The sequence below is a fragment of the Pseudozyma hubeiensis genome (assembly GCF_000403515.1).
Source record: "Pseudozyma hubeiensis SY62 DNA, scaffold: PHS5, whole genome shotgun sequence".
In the NCBI taxonomy this organism is placed as follows: Eukaryota; Fungi; Basidiomycota; class Ustilaginomycetes; order Ustilaginales; family Ustilaginaceae; genus Pseudozyma; species Pseudozyma hubeiensis.
In genome coordinates, this window is record NW_012133787.1 from 95727 (window position 1) to 118229 (window position 22503).

The 22503-nt window shown below is 56.9% G+C and overlaps 10 protein-coding genes across 10 annotated transcripts; 4 read left to right on the forward strand and 6 right to left on the reverse strand.

Annotated features, from left to right (window-relative positions):
• Positions 1-28: 28 nt before the first annotated feature.
• PHSY_000340 (hypothetical protein) lies at positions 29-334 on the forward strand (the record flags this gene model as incomplete). The annotated part of the gene is made up of 1 exon (XM_012330981.1): positions 29-334. The coding sequence occupies one exon, from the start codon at positions 29-31 to the stop codon at positions 332-334; it is 306 nt and encodes a 101-aa protein (XP_012186371.1).
• Positions 335-403: 69 nt separating this feature from the next.
• PHSY_000341 (hypothetical protein) lies at positions 404-3643 on the reverse strand (the record flags this gene model as incomplete). Its single annotated transcript, XM_012330982.1, has 1 exon — positions 404-3643. The coding sequence occupies one exon, from the start codon at positions 3641-3643 to the stop codon at positions 404-406; it is 3240 nt and encodes a 1079-aa protein (XP_012186372.1).
• A 648-nt stretch (positions 3644-4291) lies between these two features.
• Positions 4292-5721, reverse strand: PHSY_000342 (hypothetical protein; the record flags this gene model as incomplete). The annotated part of the gene is made up of 2 exons (XM_012330983.1): positions 4292-4494; positions 5451-5721. The coding sequence occupies 2 exons, from the start codon at positions 5719-5721 to the stop codon at positions 4292-4294; spliced, it is 474 nt and encodes a 157-aa protein (XP_012186373.1).
• Positions 5722-8098: 2377 nt separating this feature from the next.
• Positions 8099-9711, forward strand: PHSY_000343 (hypothetical protein; the record flags this gene model as incomplete). The annotated part of the gene is made up of 3 exons (XM_012330984.1): positions 8099-8224; positions 8319-8453; positions 8584-9711. The coding sequence occupies 3 exons, from the start codon at positions 8099-8101 to the stop codon at positions 9709-9711; spliced, it is 1389 nt and encodes a 462-aa protein (XP_012186374.1).
• An 802-nt stretch (positions 9712-10513) lies between these two features.
• PHSY_000344 (hypothetical protein) lies at positions 10514-13276 on the forward strand (the record flags this gene model as incomplete). The annotated part of the gene is made up of 1 exon (XM_012330985.1): positions 10514-13276. One exon carries the CDS (start codon positions 10514-10516, stop codon positions 13274-13276), a length of 2763 nt encoding a protein of 920 aa, XP_012186375.1.
• A 301-nt stretch (positions 13277-13577) lies between these two features.
• PHSY_000345 (hypothetical protein) lies at positions 13578-14507 on the reverse strand (the record flags this gene model as incomplete). The annotated part of the gene is made up of 1 exon (XM_012330986.1): positions 13578-14507. The coding sequence occupies one exon, from the start codon at positions 14505-14507 to the stop codon at positions 13578-13580; it is 930 nt and encodes a 309-aa protein (XP_012186376.1).
• Positions 14508-14989: 482 nt separating this feature from the next.
• On the reverse strand, positions 14990-16381 carry PHSY_000346 (hypothetical protein; the record flags this gene model as incomplete). The annotated part of the gene is made up of 1 exon (XM_012330987.1): positions 14990-16381. One exon carries the CDS (start codon positions 16379-16381, stop codon positions 14990-14992), a length of 1392 nt encoding a protein of 463 aa, XP_012186377.1.
• Positions 16382-16933: 552 nt separating this feature from the next.
• PHSY_000347 (hypothetical protein) lies at positions 16934-18499 on the forward strand (the record flags this gene model as incomplete). Its single annotated transcript, XM_012330988.1, has 1 exon — positions 16934-18499. The coding sequence occupies one exon, from the start codon at positions 16934-16936 to the stop codon at positions 18497-18499; it is 1566 nt and encodes a 521-aa protein (XP_012186378.1).
• A 210-nt stretch (positions 18500-18709) lies between these two features.
• On the reverse strand, positions 18710-21037 carry PHSY_000348 (glycoside hydrolase; the record flags this gene model as incomplete). Its single annotated transcript, XM_012330989.1, has 1 exon — positions 18710-21037. One exon carries the CDS (start codon positions 21035-21037, stop codon positions 18710-18712), a length of 2328 nt encoding a protein of 775 aa, XP_012186379.1.
• Positions 21038-21562: 525 nt separating this feature from the next.
• On the reverse strand, positions 21563-22487 carry PHSY_000349 (hypothetical protein; the record flags this gene model as incomplete). The annotated part of the gene is made up of 2 exons (XM_012330990.1): positions 21563-21976; positions 22476-22487. 2 exons carry the CDS (start codon positions 22485-22487, stop codon positions 21563-21565), a joined length of 426 nt encoding a protein of 141 aa, XP_012186380.1.
• Between the last annotated feature and the right edge of the window lie 16 nt (positions 22488-22503).

Genomic DNA, 22503 nt, shown 5'->3' on the forward strand with positions numbered 1-22503 from the left:
TCTCTCGTGAAGCGTCATCTTGTCGCTGATGTTCGAGAGCCTCACTCTTGTTCTGGAATGTCATCCTGCATACGCAAAAATTCGGATTCCTTTTCCTGGGCTCGACTCGTCCGTCTGGCACGCCCCCAAGGCCCGGCAGATAATCCATCCTGCTGCCCCTCGACTGAGAGAGGGGAATGGCGCTCTTGCTCGCGCATCTTCGGCGCTTCTTGAAGATTTGCGACCCTTCGAAGTCGTCAGTACGAGCGACTCTCATCTCAATCACTCTTTCAACATCGGAACACAACACGCTGCAGTACGAGTGCATTCCAATACGAACGAAAGCCACATGTGATCTCGTTAAAGACGTGTCGATTAGAGGCATCGTTACAAAATATAGGCGTGCAGCACCCAAACACTTCGCTCACCAGGCGACCTTGGCGATGATGCTGTTGGGGAACGTGCGTACGAGCAGCTTGCGCAGCTCATCCATGACCAGAATGCCGATAGCCAGGGGAATCGGGATGAACCAGAACTCGATGGGGATCGAGGCGGTGCCAAACAGATTCTGGATACCCTTGACCTCGGTGACAAAGATGGCGATGACGAGCGCAGCGAGCGGACCCAGAATGAGGTAAGGGTTGCGACGTTGCTTTCGGATGGGATCGGCCTGGAAGATGGAGAGACGCTTATTGCGGACCGAGAGCAGGTTGCCCCACTGGAGGATGACGAGCGTGACAAAGTAGACGCACTGTCCGACCGCGAGGAAGTGGTTGAGTTCATCCGAAGTGTAGCCGTGGAAGCCGTCTCCGAACTTTTCAAAGGCAAAGAACATGTCCTTGACGGGGATTTTTGCGTACTTCCAGATGTAGAGGAAGAACATCGCGTGCGCGGTGAGCGTCTCCATCATACCGATGAAAAGATAGCTCTGACCGTAGATGGCCTTGTTGACCAAGTGGTCGGACCTGGGATTTCTTGGCTCCAGGGACAGCAGATCAAACTCCTCCTTCTCGAAGATGAGTGTGAGACAGCAGACCAAGTCGGTAAAGCAGCAGATGATGATCATAAGGAACGAGCTGAGCGGAAGCGGAACACCGAAGAAGACGTTGAGGATGACGGGCCAGTCCTCGGACCAACTGCCTGCCGGAAGGAGGTACGAGATGACCTTTTGCAAGTTCTGGAAGACGAGGCGACCGAGCTTGATGGCCTGGATGATGGAGCTGAAGTCGCCCATGAGTACCAGATCGGCAGCCTCCATGGCAACATCTGAACCGGAAACCATGGCGATACCGACATCGGCAGCCTTGAGGGCAGGAGCGTCGTTCACGCCGTCACCGGTCACGGCGACGACGCAGCCCCGGTCTCGGAGCTCGTTGACAATCTTGAGCTTCTGCTCGGGCGTGGTACGCGCAAAGACGATCTCTTCGTAGCGGCAGATGACGTCCCACTGCTGCTGCGTAGTGTGCGGGATCTCTTTGCCCTCAACGAGCAGGCTGGCCTCAATGATGTCCTTCGGTCCATTCTGCTTCTTGAGGGCCTTCTCGCTGAGAACAGGAGCATCGCTGACATACCGATCCTTGACATCAAAGTCAGCGATGCGATCAGGCTCGCCGTTATGAGTAAAGATGCCCACCATCTTGCCGATGGCAGCCGCTGTGAGGGAGAAGTCGCCTGTCACCATGAAAAAGCGGGAACCAGACCTTCTGCACTCGGCGACCGTGTGAGGAATGTCAGAGCGGGGAGGATCCATGATGCCGAGCAAGCCGATGACGACAAGCTCGCCCTGACTAGCGGCAGCGACCTCGTCTTCGTACTCCCCAGTGCCCGGCTTGGAAGCTGCACTGAACGAGCGCTTGGCAAGCAGGATGACGCGCTCACCGCGGCGAGACCAGGCTTCCTGCTTGCTCACGAGCTGAGAGCGAGCAAGATCGTCGAAGACCTTTGTCTGACCATCCTCAGCCGAGAAAAAGTGCGAGATGCGGGGCATGAGAACGTCTGGTGCGCCCTTGACGAACATTTCGTCGGCGTTCGCGACAGCGCTGTCGTCGTTGGATCGCATGACAGTGAGCATGTATTTGTTCTTCGAGTTGAAAGGGATGTCGTAGACGCGTCGGTAAGCAGCCTTGCACTCGTCGGAGCCGGGGAGCGATGCCGACAGGCGGAGGACAGCAGCGTCGGTGGCGTTGCCCTGAACGCTGCGCTCGGACGGCAGGACTGCGTCGCTTGACGGGTCGAAGAAAGCATCGTTGCAGAGAGCCATGCCTTTCTTGAGCTCGTCAAAGGCCGAAACCTGGTCTAGGCTGGAGATGTCATTCCTTGTGCACTCCCTGTCGACGAAGCCGATCGAGTTGACCGACATTTTGTTCTCCGTGAGGGTACCAGTCTTGTCCGAGCAGATGACGTTGACGCATCCGAGCGTCTCGACCGTCGAGAGGGACTTGGGCAGCACGCGAACGTCACGCATGCGACGCGCGATCAACGAGAGGGTGAGAGCGACGGCGATAGGCATACCTTCGGGAATAAAGGCGACGACGAGACTCATGAGGTTGGTCAGGATGCCGACAGTGTTGAGGAAGCCAGGGTGATCCTTTCGAAGCCACGCGAGCCAAGTGATGAGCATGATGAGGACGAGCGTGACGGTCAGGCCGATGATGATGTAGACGAAACGCGAAATCTCCTTTTGAAGCTGGGTAGGCTTCTCCTTGTCATCGTTGGTGAGCTTGTTGATGCGGCCCATGACTGTACGCTGACCAGTGAGGACAACGATACCAGTAGCGTTGCCGTTGCAGACGTGGGTGCCGAGAAGAGCGATGTTCTTTGTTTCGAGAAAGTTGGTCTCTGTGGGCTCGACGGTACCGGGAATCTCCTCGGATTCACCAGTGAGTACTGATCGGTCGAACTTGAGGTCGGCGGAAGCTTTGATGATACGCATGTCGGCAGGCACCTTGTTGCCGGTGGAAAGGACGCAGACATCGCCAACGACAAGCTCGGCCGCAGAGATGGACCTGTGTTCACCGTCACGGATGACGACGGCATTCTCGGGCAAGAGGTGAAGAATAGAGTTCATGACCTTCTGTGTGGACCAATCTTGGAAAGCGTTGAAGATTGCCTGGAAGAAGATGACGATCAAGACGACGATCGCAAGAGCGAGATTGTAAGCCTGAGGAGGATTGCCGAGTGGCCTCCAGGAGATGAAGAAGATGATGACACCGATCCAAAGGATCGAGCAAAAGCCTCCGAAAGTGTAGTTGAAGAGCTTGAGCCAGTACTTGTTCTTCTTTTGTGTGAGGACATTCTTGCCGTTGCGCTCGAGGCGACGCGTGGCGGCAGCAGCATCGAGACCGGTATCGGGATGGACGTTGAACCTCTGTGCAAGCGCGTCGGGCTCGACGGTGTGGAAATCGAGCGAACCGAAGAAGTCTGTGTCGGAGAGATGCTCCTTGCTCTTTGCACCTTCGACGCCCTGAGACTCGTAGACCTGGATGCTCAGTGTGCGGAAGCCGATGGGAATATGTGAGCGGGTGGTCTGAGTGCGAGGGACCTTGATGCTAACGCGAGGCGCCGCCGAGGATCCAACGGCGTCAACATGGCTCTGTTCGGAAGGAGATTGGCGGATCTGATCCTTCTCGACGTCGTAGTCGGAAACTGACTTGGAATCGGACATGGTGGCGTGGCTGGAAAGGGTATCTAGGGAGGGACGCGCGCGAAGGACGGCGGGAGAAAGGGACGCAAGGTGAAGGGGAAGAAGCGACGTCGCCGCCGACTTGTTGATCCTTATAAGATTCCAATCAAAGAGGCTGGTGGGTCTAGGGGAGGGCCTGAACGTCGGTACGAGGTAGACCAAGTGTGGCACTGACGGCACAGAGTCTCAGGACCCACTTGACACTTGCATTCGAAAAGAGCTCAAGAATTGCAGGCACGTTTCAGGGCAAGATAGCAAGAGACAGGGACGAGCGCAAGGAGACAGAGCCTGGTCTGGTATGAACGAGGAGGGTTGAGGGGATTTTGCTGCCGGATACCACGTTTGAGAGGTGGTAGGCATGCACGACATGAGGAGCGAAAACGCTACGCGAAGACCGCGAAGACCGTGGCTAGGTTGCCGTAGCGTCGTTCTGGTGGGACGGAGTGGGACAGCACAAAACGTTATACAGGGGGCGCGTGTAAGGCTCAGCAGGTGGCAAGCACGAGGGCGCCAGGGCAAGCATCCTGAGCGTGGCAACGCAGGTGGTGCGGGTGGACGGCGGACGTTGGGCAAGGATCAGCGGGCAGGATCAGGAACGTTGAAAGAAGCCGCGCCACAACGTTGGCTGTTTCAGCGTTCGACGCGGATGGATCTGCCATCGGAGAGATTGATTGGCACATATGACACTCGACAGAGCAGACGAGGGTTAGGGGGTTGGGCTAGAGACACGCCCAGATGCTCTGGCCCAAGGATGGGCAAAGGGATGAAGGCGTCGCCACAGCGGACCGCCGACACGCCGACACCGGCGGGGCAGAATGTGAACAGCTGTTGAGCTGAAAAGATACGGAACGGAGAAAACAGCGAGCAAGACTGCACCCATCGAGACGAGCACCGAGACGGAGGGCGCAGGGTTGAGGGTGAAAGCATGAAGAGGACAAAGGGAACAACATGCACGCAGGGATGCTAAGCTCAGCTCGGTCTAAAGAAGCGAGGGACGTTGCTGCGAACAAGCAGATTGAGGGAGCGGCGGGCGCAGACTTTGACAGCTGACAGAGGGTAGGTACGCAAATCAGCAGCGAGCAAGTATCTTTCGTGAGCAGGAACGGACCGACATGTTGGCGATAGTTCGGCCAAGCGCGAAGCGGCGAAGCGAGCCAATCGCTTTCGAGGGCGAGGCGGTGTGATAGATGCAGCGAAAGGCGCTCTGCTGATGCTCCACGCTGTTTGTATGAAGGTGGGATCAGGGTGAACGTGTGCCCTCGACCCACCCACAGCGCAACACGGTTCGCCGTGTTTGCTGTTTTGCTGTTTCGAACTTGTCCTCGAGGGTCGAGGGTTGATCGGATCGGGTCGCTTATTCTAGCATTCTCCCGATGGCGATCCGGGATCACGAGTGAAATCGCATTTGGGGTGTTGGACCGACACTGTGTGTTGAAAGCTTTGTTGCAATTAAATAAAATGAATCGAGCCTCGACCGCCAACAAATGCAACGTTCTGCACGTCTCGCGGGTACGTGTGTGGATCTGATCCGGCGGCACGCTCGATGAAAAGAAAGCGCCACCACAGGTCTTGGATGCGCATGTATCACGCAGCTTTGCACCTTGCCAACAGACCGAAGAGCGTTGATTGGAGCCGCCATGCACACACAGCACCCGGTCAGCTTGGATCGCGACGCTCCAGAGAGCTTCCAGAAAATCCGTTCTTTATGCGAGATGCGTCGTAGACGCCTTGCAGCAGCTCTGTAGCGAATGCTTCGGCCCGAACGTACTTCAACCTGGATGGTCCTTACCGCTCAAGCGCTGCCTGTGAGCCGTGGACGAAGGTTCAGAGAAAGCTTGCTGACATGGCTCAGCTCTCGACCGGTGCACGCAAGCGACAGAAAGCTTGTACCTGTCAGGACAGACCATGGCGATCGGGATCTGGGACGAAGAGTTGTAGACGTCACGGTGGTCGCTCGCTTGAAGGAAGCTGATGCCGTGTTTGCTGGTGTAGACGTCGACATATGATTTTCCTGCCCTTTTGGGCCGTCGGTCGGTAGGGAGGAATTCGCGCGTGGCCATCTTCGCTCCGAACATGCCATCGCATCACGCGCCACGTCATTACGTTGACCGCGACCGCCGGTGACTTCACCTTCTCCTATGACGCTTGTCCGCTAGCTTTGCCTGAAACCGAGATCGTGGATGTCAATGAGCGCGTGGTCGCGACTCTAGTGCTTTAGCGGTACAGTCGCCTGTCAGCGGGGACCAAGCACCTGCGCTCATGTGCTGGTCTAGCGTGAATCCTCTACAATGGTACGAGACTAAGCTTAGTGTCGCTGCCGCGTGCGCAATCGGCGCGAGCGTTCCTCTCGCTTCTTGGTCAGGAGAGTAGCGTCATTTTCGCGCTGCTGCTGCTACGCTTTCAACAAAAGGGGCTCATGTACATTCGAGCCGCCGACACCTCGCATCTCACAGGGTTTCGCTTCGAGCCAATTCCGCAACGAGTTGCAAGAGCCATTGCGGATCCCTGCCACTCAAATATGCAGAGCTCGAGGCAAATGTTGCTTAACTTAGAGCCGAGATAATTTGCTCTTGTGGTGGCCCGACGGTCGACGCTGCGTTTGGCGACAGTCTGCATACCGTATGCATTGTTGCCGTGCAAGTACAGTACCACCACCTCTTCGCTTCATCTAGCATCCCCGCTCCGAGGGAGATTGATAAAGTGAAATGCACAGCCCTCAGCTCGGCCCTTCCGATGCACTGCCTTCTCGTCACTCACCCGAGCCAAATTGCGAAGCAGCTCTCTATCCAGAATACAGCGCATCCATGACTTTCAGCCAGTGCATACCAAGTAGAGCGACAAAGCCTCTCTTGACAGATCACACGCGACATCCTAGGGCCAAACGTCACGACTTCCAAAGGATAGAATTTCAAATCGGAGCGTGGCTATTTATTAATAAGGGAAAAGTGCCGCCCAAGCACTTAACAGAAATCAATTCCACGCTCTGATCGCCTGGGTTCTCGGATGCAGATCTAGTGCCAGCTGCCAACATGGCTTGCTCGTTTCATGCCCACGAGGACGGAGGATTGTTTCCCTTTTGGTCAGCGACACGCCCCGGCGATCTTGACGCACGCGCTCTGGCTGTCTGTCTTCGCATCCTCTGTTTCGGCCACTTTCCTCTGCTGCAACTACATACTCCGCGCTGTCCAGCTGCACCTGCCAGCACTGCCTCCTCGACAAATGGTCATGCAGGGTTCTGCCTCGGACGTCGAGCCTCCATCCCCCATGAAACCGCTCTGCAGCGACTTACCCTGTGCTGCATTCCGTGCCTAATTGACCGAGACACGCGATTCCAAGCAAAAAAGGTGCTGCCTGTCACTTCTGTCATCACGCTCTCATGCCTCGTGTCGAGCCAGTCCTTTGGCTTGGCCTGATCTTGGCTTCTTGGCCCCATCGGCTTGACATCGATGGTGCCGTGTGGATCTGCCCTTGTCGCCAAGCCAGACGAGAACGACGATGTGGATGCAGGCAATCCCTCTGTCCAGCCGCCGCTGTAGCTGCATTCCATCCTGCTATTCGGGATTCTTCCGCCGCCGCCCACGTCCCGCCATGATTGCATGAGCAATGCATCGCATTTGCCCAATGCTTTGGCGACCAAACCACTGCTCGAAGCCGGAGCGAACCTTACAGTATGCTCGTTGGCTTTGGCTCTTCCTTCCCGCTCTTGCTGCGTCCCTGACTTTCTGGGTTCGCCAGACGTGCGATTCACGAGCCTTTCCACACGAGAGAAGCACCGCCAGAGCTTCTTGACCGCCGATCCTCATCGACCCATCCATCTCCGTGCTTGAACCCCACCCAGGGTCTGCGACTTCATGGCTCCGGATCCTTTCGCCAGAGCTACGTGAAGAGCTACGGTAACTCAGAGACATAAACAGCAGGGAGCTCTTGGACTGTCTCCAGCCTGTTCCTCGGCTGTGTTCCTGCCCACATCGACCTTTGCGCTATTCGAGCAGGGTTCGGCTCTTCCATCTTGATCACCTCATCAACCCTGAACTTTGATCATCGGCGCTTCCATTCATCTAGCCACCACGGTTTCGGCCCTTCCGTCCACCCTCGTCATTTTCCTCTGCTGCCACCTTTTCCGCTTCATCTGCATCGAAGCGGCTGTCCTGTGCTTTCGCACGCTACGACTCAACCTTAAAATCCACCCACCGCCCAACCCACCTTGCTCGCATTGTCCCCATCACCTTCCCGCCTTTTCCTTGAAATCGCCGCATAGCCTTAGCTCTGCAGTCGATCCTGACAAGCTCGGCCGTTCGCAGTCCCAACGTCGGCTTGCAGTTGTATATATTGGCAGTCGTCCCTAGCATCTAGCCTGAGGGCTCTCCGATCTTTCTCATCTTCGACTCCATTCGATCCGACACTCCGCAATCGACCTCGCTCTTCCTCAGCGAAGTCATGATTGGCGCCATGTCGAAGCTATCTGCCGTCATTATGGCATGCCTGCTGCTCTTGCTTTCGGCCTCTGCCAACGCGCAATCGACCGACCAAGCTTCCCTCTTCGCCGACACTTCTTGCAACTCGGTAAGTCAAGGTCGCGTTGCTAGTCGTCTTCTTCGCCCGCGTCGGTGACTGACCACTTGCCGCGCCCTATTCTCACATGCCATGACGACAACAGAACGTATGCCTACGCGCTGTCTACAGCCCTTCTGAAAGGAGGATGAACATGACCATGTCTGCCAACGGCGGTGGTGCACCGATGGGTTGGTACGCTGTCGGCACTGGAAGCAGGATGGACGGCTCCAACATGATGGTAAGTCTCCGCACGCCGATACTGCACAAGACGGTCTAGGCGCCTAGGCGGCATACGAGGAGAGTTGCTGACATTCTTTTCTTGTTCGTTGGACCTTATCTGCAATGCTTGCTTCCTCGGGTGCTATCAGATTGGGTGGGTGGATACCACGGGCAAAGTTGTCATGTCGCAACGCACCGCCTCCGGACACAGCAATCCTAGCACCAGCATCACAGCGTTGGCTGCGACCATGGAACCGGCACACTCCTTCTCCAACAGCTCCGGCACCGTCTGGGCGTGGTCGTTCCCCATGTCTGGCTCCGAAACAGCCCCTTCGGCATCGACGCCCTTCATCTGGGCCGTCAACAAGCAGAATAACCCGGACTCGAGCACCAGCGCATCGATCAGGCGTCACACAGCATACGGCTCGATGACCTTGGATCTGACAAAGCCGTACACGTCGAGTTCCTCCTCTTCGACCGGGTCCAACACGGGGACCAACACACCCGTCACTCCAGCGACGAACGGAGGCAACACTGAAGACCAGAACCGGTCTCATCGCGTGCTGAACAGGAACAACCGTCTCATCATCGCACACATGGTCATGATGATCGTCGCTTGGTTCATTTTGGTTCCCGCTGCCATCCTCATCGGTCGTTACGGCCGCACCTTCTTCACCTGGTTCCCGGCACATCGCGGAATTCAGATTGCCGCGTTCGTGTTCGTGCTCATCGGCATGGTCCTCATCATCGTCGAAGTAGGGTCTGGCACTCACTTTGACAGCACGCACGCCAAGGCTGGACTCGCCATCTTCATCATCATGTTTGTGCAGATGCTGCTGGGCGCTGTGGGTCACAAGACCAAGCGCTTCAACGTTTCGAGGATTGTGCACGTCGTCATCGGGCTCGGCGTCACGGTCGCTGCCATCTGGAACGCCACAGCAGGGCTTCATCTGTGGGATTGGGGTGTGCCTCGATGGGCGTCGTGGATTCTCTGGATCTGGGCCGCGCTGCTTTTCGTCGCCTACCTGGCAGGCCTGGCGCTACTCCCTCGCGACCTGCGAGAGTGGCGAGAGAAGTCGGCAAACACGCGGGGCGAGAAGCAGGAGTATCTTGGTCTGCAGAACAACGCTTCGCCAGGCGCGTCGACGCACCAGCACTCGCCAGGCGAGCAGCCCACGTCGCCCACGGCGTGGGCCAACCCGCCGCTGCAGCAGGCACCCTCTCGAGCCTACCAGAGCTATGCTCATCAGCCCCATGCGCCAAGCGGGGGCATCTGACCTCCAGCATCCCTGGGTCTACTCTTCATTATCTTTGTCGATGCTTGCGAAGAATGCATTCTCGTCACCATTGTCTGGTGGGCGTTCGCTCTCAATTTGTGCAGGGCTGTTGCACACAGAGTCACCGCCGAGAAATTAATTGATCGAGTGCAAGAGGACCGTTCTGAGCATGAATGAGCGAGAGAAGACCGACATAGGCTGCTTGTGGCCGCCAAAGGGTCTTGTGAAGGGCGCAGATCGTGAACTCTTCCGACGCGTGCTACTGTGGACCCTCTCTGCACGAGCCGCCAGAACTAGACTGTGGGGCTCCAATAGCGATCGGGGAGCGAATCGGGCATTTTGAATAGACTCGATCGGCTGTTTCGGATATAGCGATCTTCTGAGCGCGGCTCGAGCAGCTGGAGAGTTCGTCGTTTCCAGCGTGGGTGTTCGAGAAAGCGCTGGAAGGCGCCAGACGAGTGTGGAGGCCACGCGACTTTTCGATGGCTTCAGGTCGAGAAAGATGCATTCCGATTCACTCACCTCTCGTGAATCACCTGCACTTGGCTGACTGTCTGTCTGTCTCTGTCATCTTGCTATCGGATTCAAGTCCGAGGTTTGCTTCACATCAGTCATACACTCCTCATCACTCGTCGGCTCACAGCCCATATATACCCTTGCAAAAGCGGAGCAGTAACTGTGATCCCCTTCCCTCTCTCCGTCGATTGTCTTCGGACGCCGCACTCGCTCACGCTACACATATCACAATCACTTCAATCCCTCACAAGCTTTGACGTCCACCTGATACCTTCGCATTCACACCATGTCGTTTGAATTCACGGAACGCGCTCAGTCATCGGTCTCGGCAGCGCTCCAGCTCGCCAAGGACCACTCGCATCCCCAGGTCAGCCCTGTCCACATTGCGCTGGCGCTCTTGACCGACGACACTTCCAACTCACAAGGCGTTCAATCCACCAACGAATCGAGCCAATCGCTCTTCAAAAGCATCTGCACCAAGGCTGGCGTCGACACCAAGATATTCGAAGACAAGCTTCGCACAGCAATACGCAAAATCCCTTCCCAGGAGCCTCCGCCCGACGACATCAGCCTATCCAGCCCTGCGCTCAAGGTCTTGAAAGAAGCGGAAAACCAGAAAAGCACACAGCGAGACGCCTACATCGCGCAAGACCACATCCTTCTCGGCCTCATCCACGATAACACCATCAAACAGCTGCTCAAAGAAGCCGGTCTCGCCAACGAACAGCTCATCAAGACTGCCATCACACAGGCACGCGGTGGCCGACACATTGACAGCAAGACGGCCGAAGCGGGCTACGACGCACTCGCAAAGTACTGCACCGATCTCACACAGCTCGCAGCCGAGGGCTCGCTCGATCCCGTCATCGGCCGTGACCAGGAAATCCGACGAGCCGTCCGCGTCCTCTCCAGGAGGACGAAGAACAACGCCGTGCTCATCGGCAGTCCCGGTGTAGGTAAGACCGCCATCGTCGAAGGTCTGGCCCAGCGTGTCGTCGACCGCGATGTGCCGCCCAACCTTCTTGGCAAGATCCTCAGCCTCGACGTCGGTGGCCTCATGGCCGGCGCCAAGTACCGCGGCGAGTACGAGGAGCGTGTCAAGGCGGTGCTCTCCGATATTGAAAAGATGACCGCTGACGGTACACCCTGCATCCTCTTCATCGACGAGATGCACCTGCTCATGGCAGGCCAAGGCAGTTCCGGAGGTGGCATGGATGCTGCCAACCTGCTCAAGCCTATGCTGGCCCGCGGCAAGCTCCGCGTCATCGGCTGCACCACCGCCAACGAATACAGGCAATACATCGAGAAGGACGCCGCGCTCGAGCGTCGATTCCAATCGATCCTCGTCAACGAGCCCACCGTCGAGGACTGCATCGCCATCCTCCGAGGTATCCGCGACAAGTACGAGGTCCACCACGGCGTACGCATCCTCGACTCGGCCATCGTATCGGCAGCCCAGCTTGCAAAACGCTACCTCACCGATCGACGTCTGCCCGACTCGGCCATCGACCTGGTCGACGAGGCCTGCGCCGACGTCAGGGTGTCGCGTGAGACTGTCCCCGAAGAGGTCGACAAGCTCGAGCGCAAGCGTCTGCAGCTCGAGATTGCCGTGCACGCACTCTCCCGAGAGAAGGACGCCCAGTCCAAGCAGTCGCTCGAGGAGACCAAGAAGCAGATCCAGGCCATCGATGACGAACTCGCACCCATCAAGGCGGCCTTCGAAGCGCAGAAGGCAAAGGGCGAGGAGATCAACTCGGTCCGTCGCAAGATGGAGGAGGTGCGAGCCAAGATCGCCGAGGCCGAGCGTCGCTACGATCTCGCCACCGCTTCGGATCTCAAGTTCTACGCGCTGCCCGATCTGGAGACCAAGCTGCAGCAGCTCCAGGCGGCCGAACGCAAACGCGAAGAGGAAGGTCTCAACTCGGACAACAACGCGGTCACCTCTGATTCGATCGCCGCCATCGTCTCGCGATGGACGGGCATACCCGTCTCGCGCATGCTCGAGTCCGAGAAGAACAAGCTGCTCCGCCTCGAGCGTACCTTGGCTAAGGAGGTCATCGGCCAGGATGAGGCGGTCAAGAGCGTTGCCCAAGCCATTCGACTCTCTCGCTCCGGTCTCGCGGATGCGAACCGTCCGATCGCCTCGTTCCTCTTCGCCGGCTCTTCGGGCTCGGGAAAGACGCTGCTCAGCCGTACCTTGGCCAAGTGCATGTTCGACTCGGCCGATGCCATGATTCGCATCGACTGCAGCGAGTTTTCCGAGAAGCACTCGATCTCGCGTCTCATCGGCGCGCCTCCCGGCTACGTCGGCCACGAGGAAGGCGGTGTTCTGACCGAAGCCGTTCGCCGCAAGCCCTTCAGCATTGTCCTGCTCGACGAGATCGAGAAGGCGGCGCGCGAGTTCATCCAGCTCTTCCTCGGCGTGCTCGACGAGGGCCGTCTGCAGGACAGCCAGGGTCGCCAGGTCTCGTTCCGCAACACGATCATCATCATGACCTCGAACCTCGGCTCGTCGTACATCAACGAATCCGAGGACGAGAGCATGAACGACGCCACGCGCCAGCTCGTCATGAACAGCATCAAGGCCGCCATGCCCACCGAATTTGTCAACCGCATCGACAGCATCGTCGTGTTCAGCAAGCTGTCGCGCCGCAACGTCAAGTCGATCGTGGATGTGCGTCTGCGCGAGATCGAGCAGAGGATCCAGGCGAACGGCGGCAAGTCCAGGTTGGTGCTCGACGACGCAGCAAAGGACTTTTTGGTCTCGATCGGCTTCTCGCCTACGATGGGTGCTCGACCGCTCAACAGGGCGATCCAGCAGGAGCTGCTCTCGCCGCTGTCGATCCTCATCCTGTCCGGCAGGGTCAACATCAAGGAGGATCCGCAGATCAGCGTGCAGTTCGATCCGCATAGGAACGGGCTGGTGGTGTTGCCCAATCACGAGGGGAACGCTAACGCGAACGGCATGGAGGACGAGGACATGTCGGACGAAGACGACGACTTGGACGAATTCGGGCACGCAAAGATCGAAGAGGATCCGCTCGATTAGGCTCAACCACCCTCGCGGGACACCTTTTTGCACCTGACCTACATCACACAACACACACAGGTCGACATATCGTCGACGACTAAGCAGCATTCATGACTTGGCATTCGCATCTTGCATTTCCCTCTTCTCAGCATCTTCTCTTTTGTCACCCGCATCTCTGTAATCGTACTCCCGCTTGATGTCTTGATAAGTTATTCCATCCAGCAATTCCCACATAAGACATTGTGAACCATCGTCTTGTATCATCTCTCCCGTGTGTGAGCCTTCCGCGTGTGTGTCTCCTGCTCCTCCTTGATTTCCATCACATCTTGTGCTGCTGTTGTTGCTCACGGCTCTTGCCCAGCTGTCCACTCTCGATCAGCTTCCCCTCCACCCTCTCCTCGACCTCCGGGATCAACTCTTTGAGCTTATCCCAGTCGTTTCCGATCAAACTTACATCGACACCGTTGTTCCATTTGGGGTAACTTCCGACCTTGATCTCCCACTTCTTGCACTTTTCGGTTAGCTCTACCAGGAAGGGGGAGATGTTGCTTTCGGGCAACCTTGTATGGATCAGGACTCTGTAGGGACGGGGACGGTTAGGGTCTAGGGGTAGGTAGGGTTCTAGGCCGTCGATGAGGGCTTCGAAGAGTCTTGGAACGCCGGGGAGGATGCACAGCTTGCCATCCATCCTAACGACTGGAACCCAGAGGTTTTCCGTTGGGAAGATCACCTCTGCCTTTTCTGCTGGGAACAGAGCCATACGTTTTCTCGCCGTGATCATATCCTCTGTAATGCCCGAGGTGTTGACTTGACGAGCTTTGAGGTTCTCCGCCATACGTCGAATCACCTCTTCGTCGTAAACCAACTTCCCGTCTTGCGAAAACGCTTTTGCCATGGAAGAATAGGTGATGTCATCCGGTGTAGGACCGATCCCCCCCGAAGAAATCACAAAATCGTGATCCCGCGTAAGACGTCTAGCCGCTTCCACAATCACCTCTTCATCATCCGGAATCACTTCGATCCGTTTGAGATCAATGCCGAGGTCGAAGCAGAATTTGGCGAAATAGTTGCTGTTCGAGTCCTTGGTTTTGCCGTTGAGCACCTCGTCGCCGATGATGAGACAGGCGGCGGTGGAGATGTACTTGTTCGGAGAGCCGAGCGGGTTGGAGGTGGAGAAGTCGGGGAGAGGGGTCTTGGTGAAGGTGGGCATGACGGGTGCCGGGGCAGCGGCAGAGGAGGAGGATGACATGGTCAAGGGGCGCGGTCGAGAAAGAGCTAGACGCGTGGAAGTGGTGAGGGCGAAAGAGGTTGTGCGCGAGGTGGTGAGAGTGGTTGAGCGTTGGAGGATGAACCGGGCTGCTGGACGTGCCAACATGAACGGCGGTCGACGGGTGATCCTGAAAGGGTACGAAGCGACAACGATGATGGTGGTGATAGCGGTGCGAGAGGGTGAGCTCGGACCAAGTCCGGAGACAGAGAGAGCGGGCGAGAAGCTGCAGCTTTCAGTGTTTGCGTAAGAAGCCGCGACGATTTCTCCACATTTCGCAATTATCAAATATAAATGTTAGGTTTGAGAAACTGCCGAACCGAAATATTCACCATGCTCGTCGTCTCTCATAGCTCGTGAGTCTCAACACATGCTCACACACTGCAATCCATCCCAGTACGCAAGGCGCGATACAATATCTTCCACGACCAGAGACAGTGCTTGACGAGCTACCAGGATGACGCTCACTTGCCACAAGCAGCAGTCCAGACGTCATCCCCCACCTGCACCTCGTTCGCCTTCTTCACCTGCTCCGCCTCCAAGAATTCGTCCAACACGCACCCGCCAAACCCATCCGTCCTGCACAGCTTGCCCAAATCAACCGGAGCCTTGTTCAAATGCAGCTGAATCATCTCCTTCCTACCCGCGTCACAGCTGAGCTTCCTCCACTCCATCTGAGCGGCGAACGGAACCTGATAGCTCGTCCTCCAGTTCCTCTGTGGGTTGACTGGTCCCTCGACCGGGTACGTCTTATCCGCGGCTAGACCTAGGGTGGTGAGGATGAGATCGATCGTCGTATCGTGTGCAAAGTCAAAGAACAACGTCCTCTGCTCCCCATTTGGTTCCTTGAACATCTCCGGTTGGGTAAGACGTTGCGTCAAATTCGAAACGAACAAACTCCCCATCACCTGACCAGACCCGTTAGGTAGCCCATACCCGAATGCACCGCGCATCAGCAGATCCAATTCGTACTCGAACTGCTCGATCTGATCCTTCTCAAACACCCCGCACCAGTTCGATTGTGCCACCTTTCCCTTGCTCGCCAACTCGTACGCACACGCCCACAGCATACCGTGAACGTTGTCCTCCGTGAAGCTCAACCCCGGCCAAACTTTTGCTACCTCGGCATTGAGTTGTTTCGCGATGGGTGGAAGGTAGACTTTGCCCCATTGCTCGACGGGTTTTCCACCGGAGGAATACGTCCAGTTCTTGCACGTCTCCGTCGGTGTGATGTAGGACTTGACACCGAGGCTTTCCGAGATAACATCGAGCGTACCCGTCGAGTTGTAGTTCTTGCCGAGGTATCCAGCTGCGAACCATTGAGCCGATTCAACCACCCTATCCTGCTGTCCTGCCAAGAACAGCGTGGTGTTGTGATGGGGATAGTCGAGCTTCATCTGCACGCCATGGTCGAAGAGCTCCCGACGACCGACAGCAGTGAGGTCGTCCTGATGCAAGTTATCCGAACTCCAGCCACCACCGTTCTGAGCCAAGAAGGCGAGCTTGCGCGGTGGTGCGGAGTGAGGCGAGGTGAGGAGAGAGGTGTGGTTGTTGAGGTAGTACGAGAGGTTTCGGATGGTACCGATTTCCTGCGAGATGGGTCCGCGCGAGCCGTGACGGTGGATGAGCGAGACTTGAGAGACGTGGCAGCCGGAGGGGACGCCGAGCGAGAGGTGGGATGGGATGGGAGCGTCAAAGTAAGGGGAGAGGTTGCCGAGGTGATGCTCGAGGATGAAGCCGTCGCTCTTGCTGCTGCGAGGGGAGATGGCAGGGATGGTAGAGCCGAAAGAGAGTGTTGCTAGCTGGCCGAGGAGCAGCAGTGCCGCGGAGCTTTTCTGGAACGTGCCACCTAACATATCGTCGTGTCTGGATGGGAGGAGAAGTGTGAAGCAACGACGAAGAAAAACTTGAAGATATGAAGTATATATGCTGTCGTTCACCACCCCATCGCGAACGTATCATGGAGCGATCTTCTCACTTTTCTGCCCACACCGAAAGGGTCCTCCAAACGAACCCCACCCAGCCGGTGTACCTGCATCGCGCCAACGTCGGCTTATCGGTCTGAACGTCGAGCGGCTGCTCGGAGATTGACCATATCTCGTGACTTGCTCCCTCTCTGCAGATCCGCGAGAGGAAAGAGGCTTCGGACCTTGTCGATCCGACGCACCAGAAGCCACAGCGGCTAAGCGAGTTGCTCTTCTTGAACTTGCCATTTTGGACAGGCGAGCAGACAAGTCTTGCACTGTAATTTCAACCGGCGCGCTGTCAACCGCCGTTTGGAGAGTCTGATTCGTCGGTCTTGTCCGGATTGCGATAACGGCGGTGCGCGGTGGCTGAACGACGTAACATTTCTCATCGTGTGAGGATGGGTGTGGGGGAGCAAAGGAGAAATTCGACCAACTCTGGAAATGCGTTCCAAAATGCCAAGAACTGCCAGAAAACGCAGGCCGCGGAGACACGCGCGAGTCCAAAGAGGAAAGACCAACACTCCAACACCTTGTACTACCAGTTTGCTTTCGTCCTCTTCATCATCATCACCATCCTACACCATGGAACGCGACTTTACCGTCCTCTTCCGCATCCGACCATCCTTCCTCTCCCCCACCCCTCCTCCACTCATCACCTCCTCCCCACCTCACACCACCACCACCGTCCTCGAACCGCGCTCCTCCACCGCCCTCTCCTCCTCGACCCCTACCCACACACCTCACACCTTCACCTCCGACCACTGCTACCTCCCCGACTCCGCCACCTCCACCCTCTACACCTACCACATCGAACCCCTCATACCCTTCGTCCTGCGCGGCGGATACTCCACCGTCCTCGCCTACGGTCAAACCGGGTCTGGCAAAACCTACACGCTGTCCGAATGCTCCCGTCTCGCCATCTCCACCTTATTCTCTTCCAACGACGGTCAATGCTCGATCTCGATTCAGGCTATTGAGATCTACGGAAAGAACAAGGTCAACGATCTGTTCGATCTTTCGAACGCACGAGTTTTGATCGCGGAAAACATCGCTGGTTCCTCCACCTTCAGCAAGACCACTACCAAGACCGTTTCCAGCGCAATTGAGATGTTGGAGGAGATCACCGCTGCTTGGTCGCAACGCATCACGCGGGGTACCGAAAAGAACCCTACATCGTCACGATCGCACGCGATCATTCGAATCATCTGCACTTCGACCACCGACCGCAACTCCACCCCGGGAGTGCTTCAGCTGGTCGATCTTGCTGGAAGCGAACGTGCAGCCGACCACTCCCCCTCATCCTCCAAAGATCCCACCCGTATGTCCGAGACCGTTGCGATCAATACCAGCCTCATGACGCTCAAGAACTGCATACGTGCTCGAACCTCCCCTGCTACAGCCGCGAATGGGAGTGTTCCTCACATTCCCTTTCGAAGCAGCAAGTTGACGCTCGCGCTCAAGGAAGCGTTCGACTTGTATTCGCGTCAACCGACGCATACGGTGCTCATCGCAACTGCCAGTCCAGACGCGGTGGATGTGGCGGCCAGCTTGAACACGCTGCGCTATGCTGATGCTCTCGTCACCTCTCCACACGAGAGGATCGAGTTGAAACCAGATCCCCAAGGTAGAAACGTTTTTTTCTGGTCCAACGAACGACTCGCTGCTTGGCTCGCAAAGTATTCTCCGCTGGGCGAGGAGCAGGTGCAGGTCGTGTTGGACGGTATGGACGGTTCAAGGTTCGCAAAGATCCCAGAGGGAGAATTGTGCCAGCGCATGGGAGAGGCGTCCGATGGCAAGATGGGCGAGAAGGAGGTCAAGGAGGTCTACTTGAAGTGGTGGAAGTTGGTGATTGCGAGCAGGACGTTGAGTCAAAAGGCGTTGGAGAGCGAGTGGAAGGAGAGGCAGAGGGAAAAGGTCAGGAGGGAGGAGCAGGAGGTGGCAGAGAATGAGGATGTCAAGAGGTTGTTGAGGTTGCCGGCCATCGCCAGTGCTCCGACGACCGCGTGAAGCGCGGAGAACAAGATGTTGGATGTGGGTTTGGGCATCTCACTCAGATTCTCCACAAGGCACGCTGTGTAATTCTGTCTGTCAATCATGTATTGCTCCGGCATTGTCTGATACAAACAACTTCTTCTCATCGCAATACAAACTCGCCTCCAACAACATTCTTCTTCCGATGCAGCATCGAGCAAAGTCCTTCCTTCTCCGCTCCGCTCTTCACGACATATCCCCCTTCACCCACGGGATCACATTCTTCTCCTGCCCCATCAACCTCAACTTGGTGCTCGCCAACACCTTCTCCACGCCTTCCTCGGTATCTAACTCCAACGTATACTCGCCCGGGTACAGAATCTCATTGCCCCCCGCGTCCGCCCTCGCCAACGCCGCCTGGGTCACCTTGACCACCACCTGTCTCTTCTCCCCCGGCTTCACCGATTTCACCTTCGTGTACCCTGCCAAGCTCCTCTTCGGATAGGGAGCTGGACCGTTGCTGTGCTTGGCGAAGAGCAGTGCTGCGTAGTCCGAGGTCGTCTTTCCCGTGTTGTGCAACGTCACCTCGATGTCTGCTACCGTTTCGTGTTCCGCGTAGTTGCTGGTCGAAGAGGGGATCGTGTACTCGGAAGGACTCTTGATGGAAGCCGCAAAGGTCGTATAGTGCAATCCGTAGCCGAAGGGATAGGTCGCGTTGCCCGAGTACCACTTGTACGTTCTTCCCGGGTAGTTGGTGGCTGCATCCGGTCTCAAGGCCATCTTGGACTCGGGCAGACCGTCGGTGTAGCTTCCCGGGTACTGCGTGATGGGCAGCCTTCCAGCCGGACTCATCTTACCCGCCACTACGTCCATCACCGCCTGCGCACCACTCTGTCCCGGATACCCCGCCCACAACAACCCCCCTACCTTCGGGTTCGCCTTCAGCGCAGCTCCATCGATCTGTCCACCACCGAACTGGATGACGACGAGCTTCTTGTTGAGCTTGCTCAGTTCGTCGATCAACTGCAGCTGCGCGGGAGGCCAGGTGATGTTGAGCCGGTCGTTGGCCTCCCCTTCCACGGTGGGGTCGATTCCTCCGGCGAAGATGATCGTGTCGCTGTCTCGAGCAGCGTCGAGAGCGGCCGAGGCGAGGGTGGGGTTGTAGGCGCCGGTGATGTTGGTTCCGTTGGCAGAGACGATCGTCGAGTCGGCGAAGGTGTTTTGAGCGGCTTGAAGCATGGTGATGACGAAGGGCGAGGGTCCTGCGTAGTTGCCACGCAGCGCAACCGTCGCATTCGTATACGGTCCGATCAGCGCGATCTTCTTCCCCCTCGTATCCTTCTCTTCCAGTGGAAGTGTTTTCTGGACATTCTTCAACAACGTCAAACTCTGCGCCGCCGAAGTGTACGCCAGATCCTGCGCCGCTTTCCCGTTAACATCCTTCCAACCCAACTGCCTCAAAGGCTGCCCTTCCGCCTTGTCGAAGTAACCCAGTCGCACGAGCGATCCGAACATCCGCGTAACGGCACGACGGATCGTCTTGACATCGGTCAGGTTCTGCTGGAGAGCGGCGTTGAGGTTGTCCGAGTAGGTGGCGCCGCAGTCGAGATCCGTGCCGGCGTTGATGCTGTCCGCAGCAGCCTGGACGTAGTTGTCGGCGTAGTGGTGACCGTCGTACACGTTGGCGACGGCATCGCAGTCCGAAGTAACGTAGTTGTTGTGCCTGTCCAACCCCCACGTCTTCCTCGCCAACGTTTCGAGGTAGTACTTCGACGCGGAGGGGGGTACGCTGTTGACCGCGTTGTACGAAGTCATCAACGTCGTGGCCCCTCCATCCCTGACACAAGCACGGAACTGAGGCAGGTAGAAGTCCGCCAGATCCTGCTTTGAGACGATCGAGTTGTACTGGTACCTCTCCACCCCATCGTACTCTTCGATGTCGTATGCGAGATAGTGCTTGCACGTAGCGGCGACGGTGAGACGCGGGTTCTTGTCGTCTTGCGCCTGCGGACCTTGGAGACCGTGTACGACTTTGACGGCGAACCGACTGAGGTGAAGCGGGTCCTCACCGACCGTCTCCTGTCCACGACCCCACCTAGGATCGCGGAAGGCGTTGATGTTGAGAGGACTGTACAGGTTCAACCCTGCCTTCCCAGCGTTGCTGTACGCCCTCGTCTCGTTCGCAATGTGCGAAGCCACCTGCTGATAAAGCCCGTCGTCGAACGTAGCACCCAAGTTGATGATCTGGGGGAAACTCGTCGCAGAACCATACTCTGCCGACTCGTCCTCATTAAAATTGACACCGGGACTTCCAGCTACTCCGTGCAGCGCCTCAGTCCACCACTGGTAGTTGGGCACGCCGAGACGCGGGACGCCGGGAGCGTAGTTGATGGTGTTGTTGACGAGCTCGGTGGTGTTGAATTCGTTGACGAGGGCGGAGGCTCGCGTGTAGTAGTCGAGCGAAGGGTTGCAGATGGCATTGGAGGAGAGCGGTGGCTTGGTACAGTCCGGGAAGGAGAAGTTGAGGTGCATAAAGGCGATCGGCGCCAGGGTGATTTCGCGTTTGATCAACATGGTGCGAGGACTGACTGAGCGAGAGAGAGTGTGTCTCACTCTTCGACGCTTTTGGTGGAGGAGGCCTTGAGGTGAAAAGGGTGATGAGTCGGAAGGGAGTAATTGGAGTGAGAGAAGGGTGGTATTTATGGACGATGGATGTAGACACGGCCTCTGTACAGCAATTGCGTGTATAGCGCTGACCGGTGCGCAGTGGGCCGCTCCTCCAACCCACCCCTGCATCTCAGGGTCCATCTTTGGAACCTCTCTCGAAGAATCGCTCCTGTAACCGCAGCTTCTCTTAGCTCCGCCCTCGGTCTACCAAGCAGGTCTGTGCTTAGCATCATCCGAAAGTGCACAAAAAAAGCACATGCTCTTCACCGGCGACCTGCGCACCCTCTTCCGCAAGCATCGTTCTCCGAACCGTCTTCAAGGAAAGCCCAATCCACAATGACGCGACCATCGGCAATGCACCCCACCCCACCTTGCGCCCAACGCTTCACGTTTCCTACCTCGCCAACGCGCGCCCTGAACTAAAGTCACATGTTAAAGGAGGGTCGCCGGTGCTCTCTGGAATCCCCACACCACGTTGGTCTCCGTAGCGCATCTGTCAGAACGCCGGAATGGTAACGTGTCGGTAGCCTGGCAGACATGGTAAGCGAAGGTCACGCTTCCTTTCTGCTTCAGAAGGAGCACAGGGTAAGCTCGGCAAAAAAAACTGGCATTTCTGTGTGTGTGAGTGTGGGGAAAGAAATCTACAAGCGAAGTACGCCGGTCCGCCGCCTCCTTCTCCCCACACAAAAGCTGCACAATTCGATGCGCACTAATCGACGGCAGATCGGCATTCTTTTTTTCCTTCTCCGTCCGCTGCTCTTTTTCTTCTTTTCCCCATCGAATGAACCGAAGCGAAACCGTCCCTTTGCGGTTAAGCCCACTCCGGTGCCTTCGCTCGGCTAACACCTTGAGAACAGAAAGGAAAGGCGAGAAAGACGGAAGAAGTTTGCCGGTCCACCCTTTTGGCGGGGGAAAGCGGTGTGGCTTGAGGCTGGAGGTGGACACACAGACAATCGTGCTTCCAGGATGCATGTCAACGTAAGCGAGAAGTGCAGTTCAATAGGTTCGATGGAGTGGGAACAGCGAAACAGTCGACGGTGTGGGGGGGAATGAATGAAGAGCGATGAAGATCACTGACGAAGTGTGCGAGAGGAGGAAGCAACAAAATTGGCAGCTGCGTTCAAATTTGTGTTTCGTACGAGCGCTTGTGCGATAGCTCGGCTCGAGAGCACGGAACAGGGCTACTGTGGCCAACATGAAGCGTGATGGTCACGGGTGGGAGTCGGGATTGCGTCGTAGCATATGATGTTGCGACTCGAGAGAAAAGCAAGCGGCCCACTTTTTCGAGGATCGAACATCGTCGAATGTTAGACCGTGAATGGTTGCGCTTTCCGGTGAAACTCACGTTCGACTCCATCTCGAGACGCAAGCGA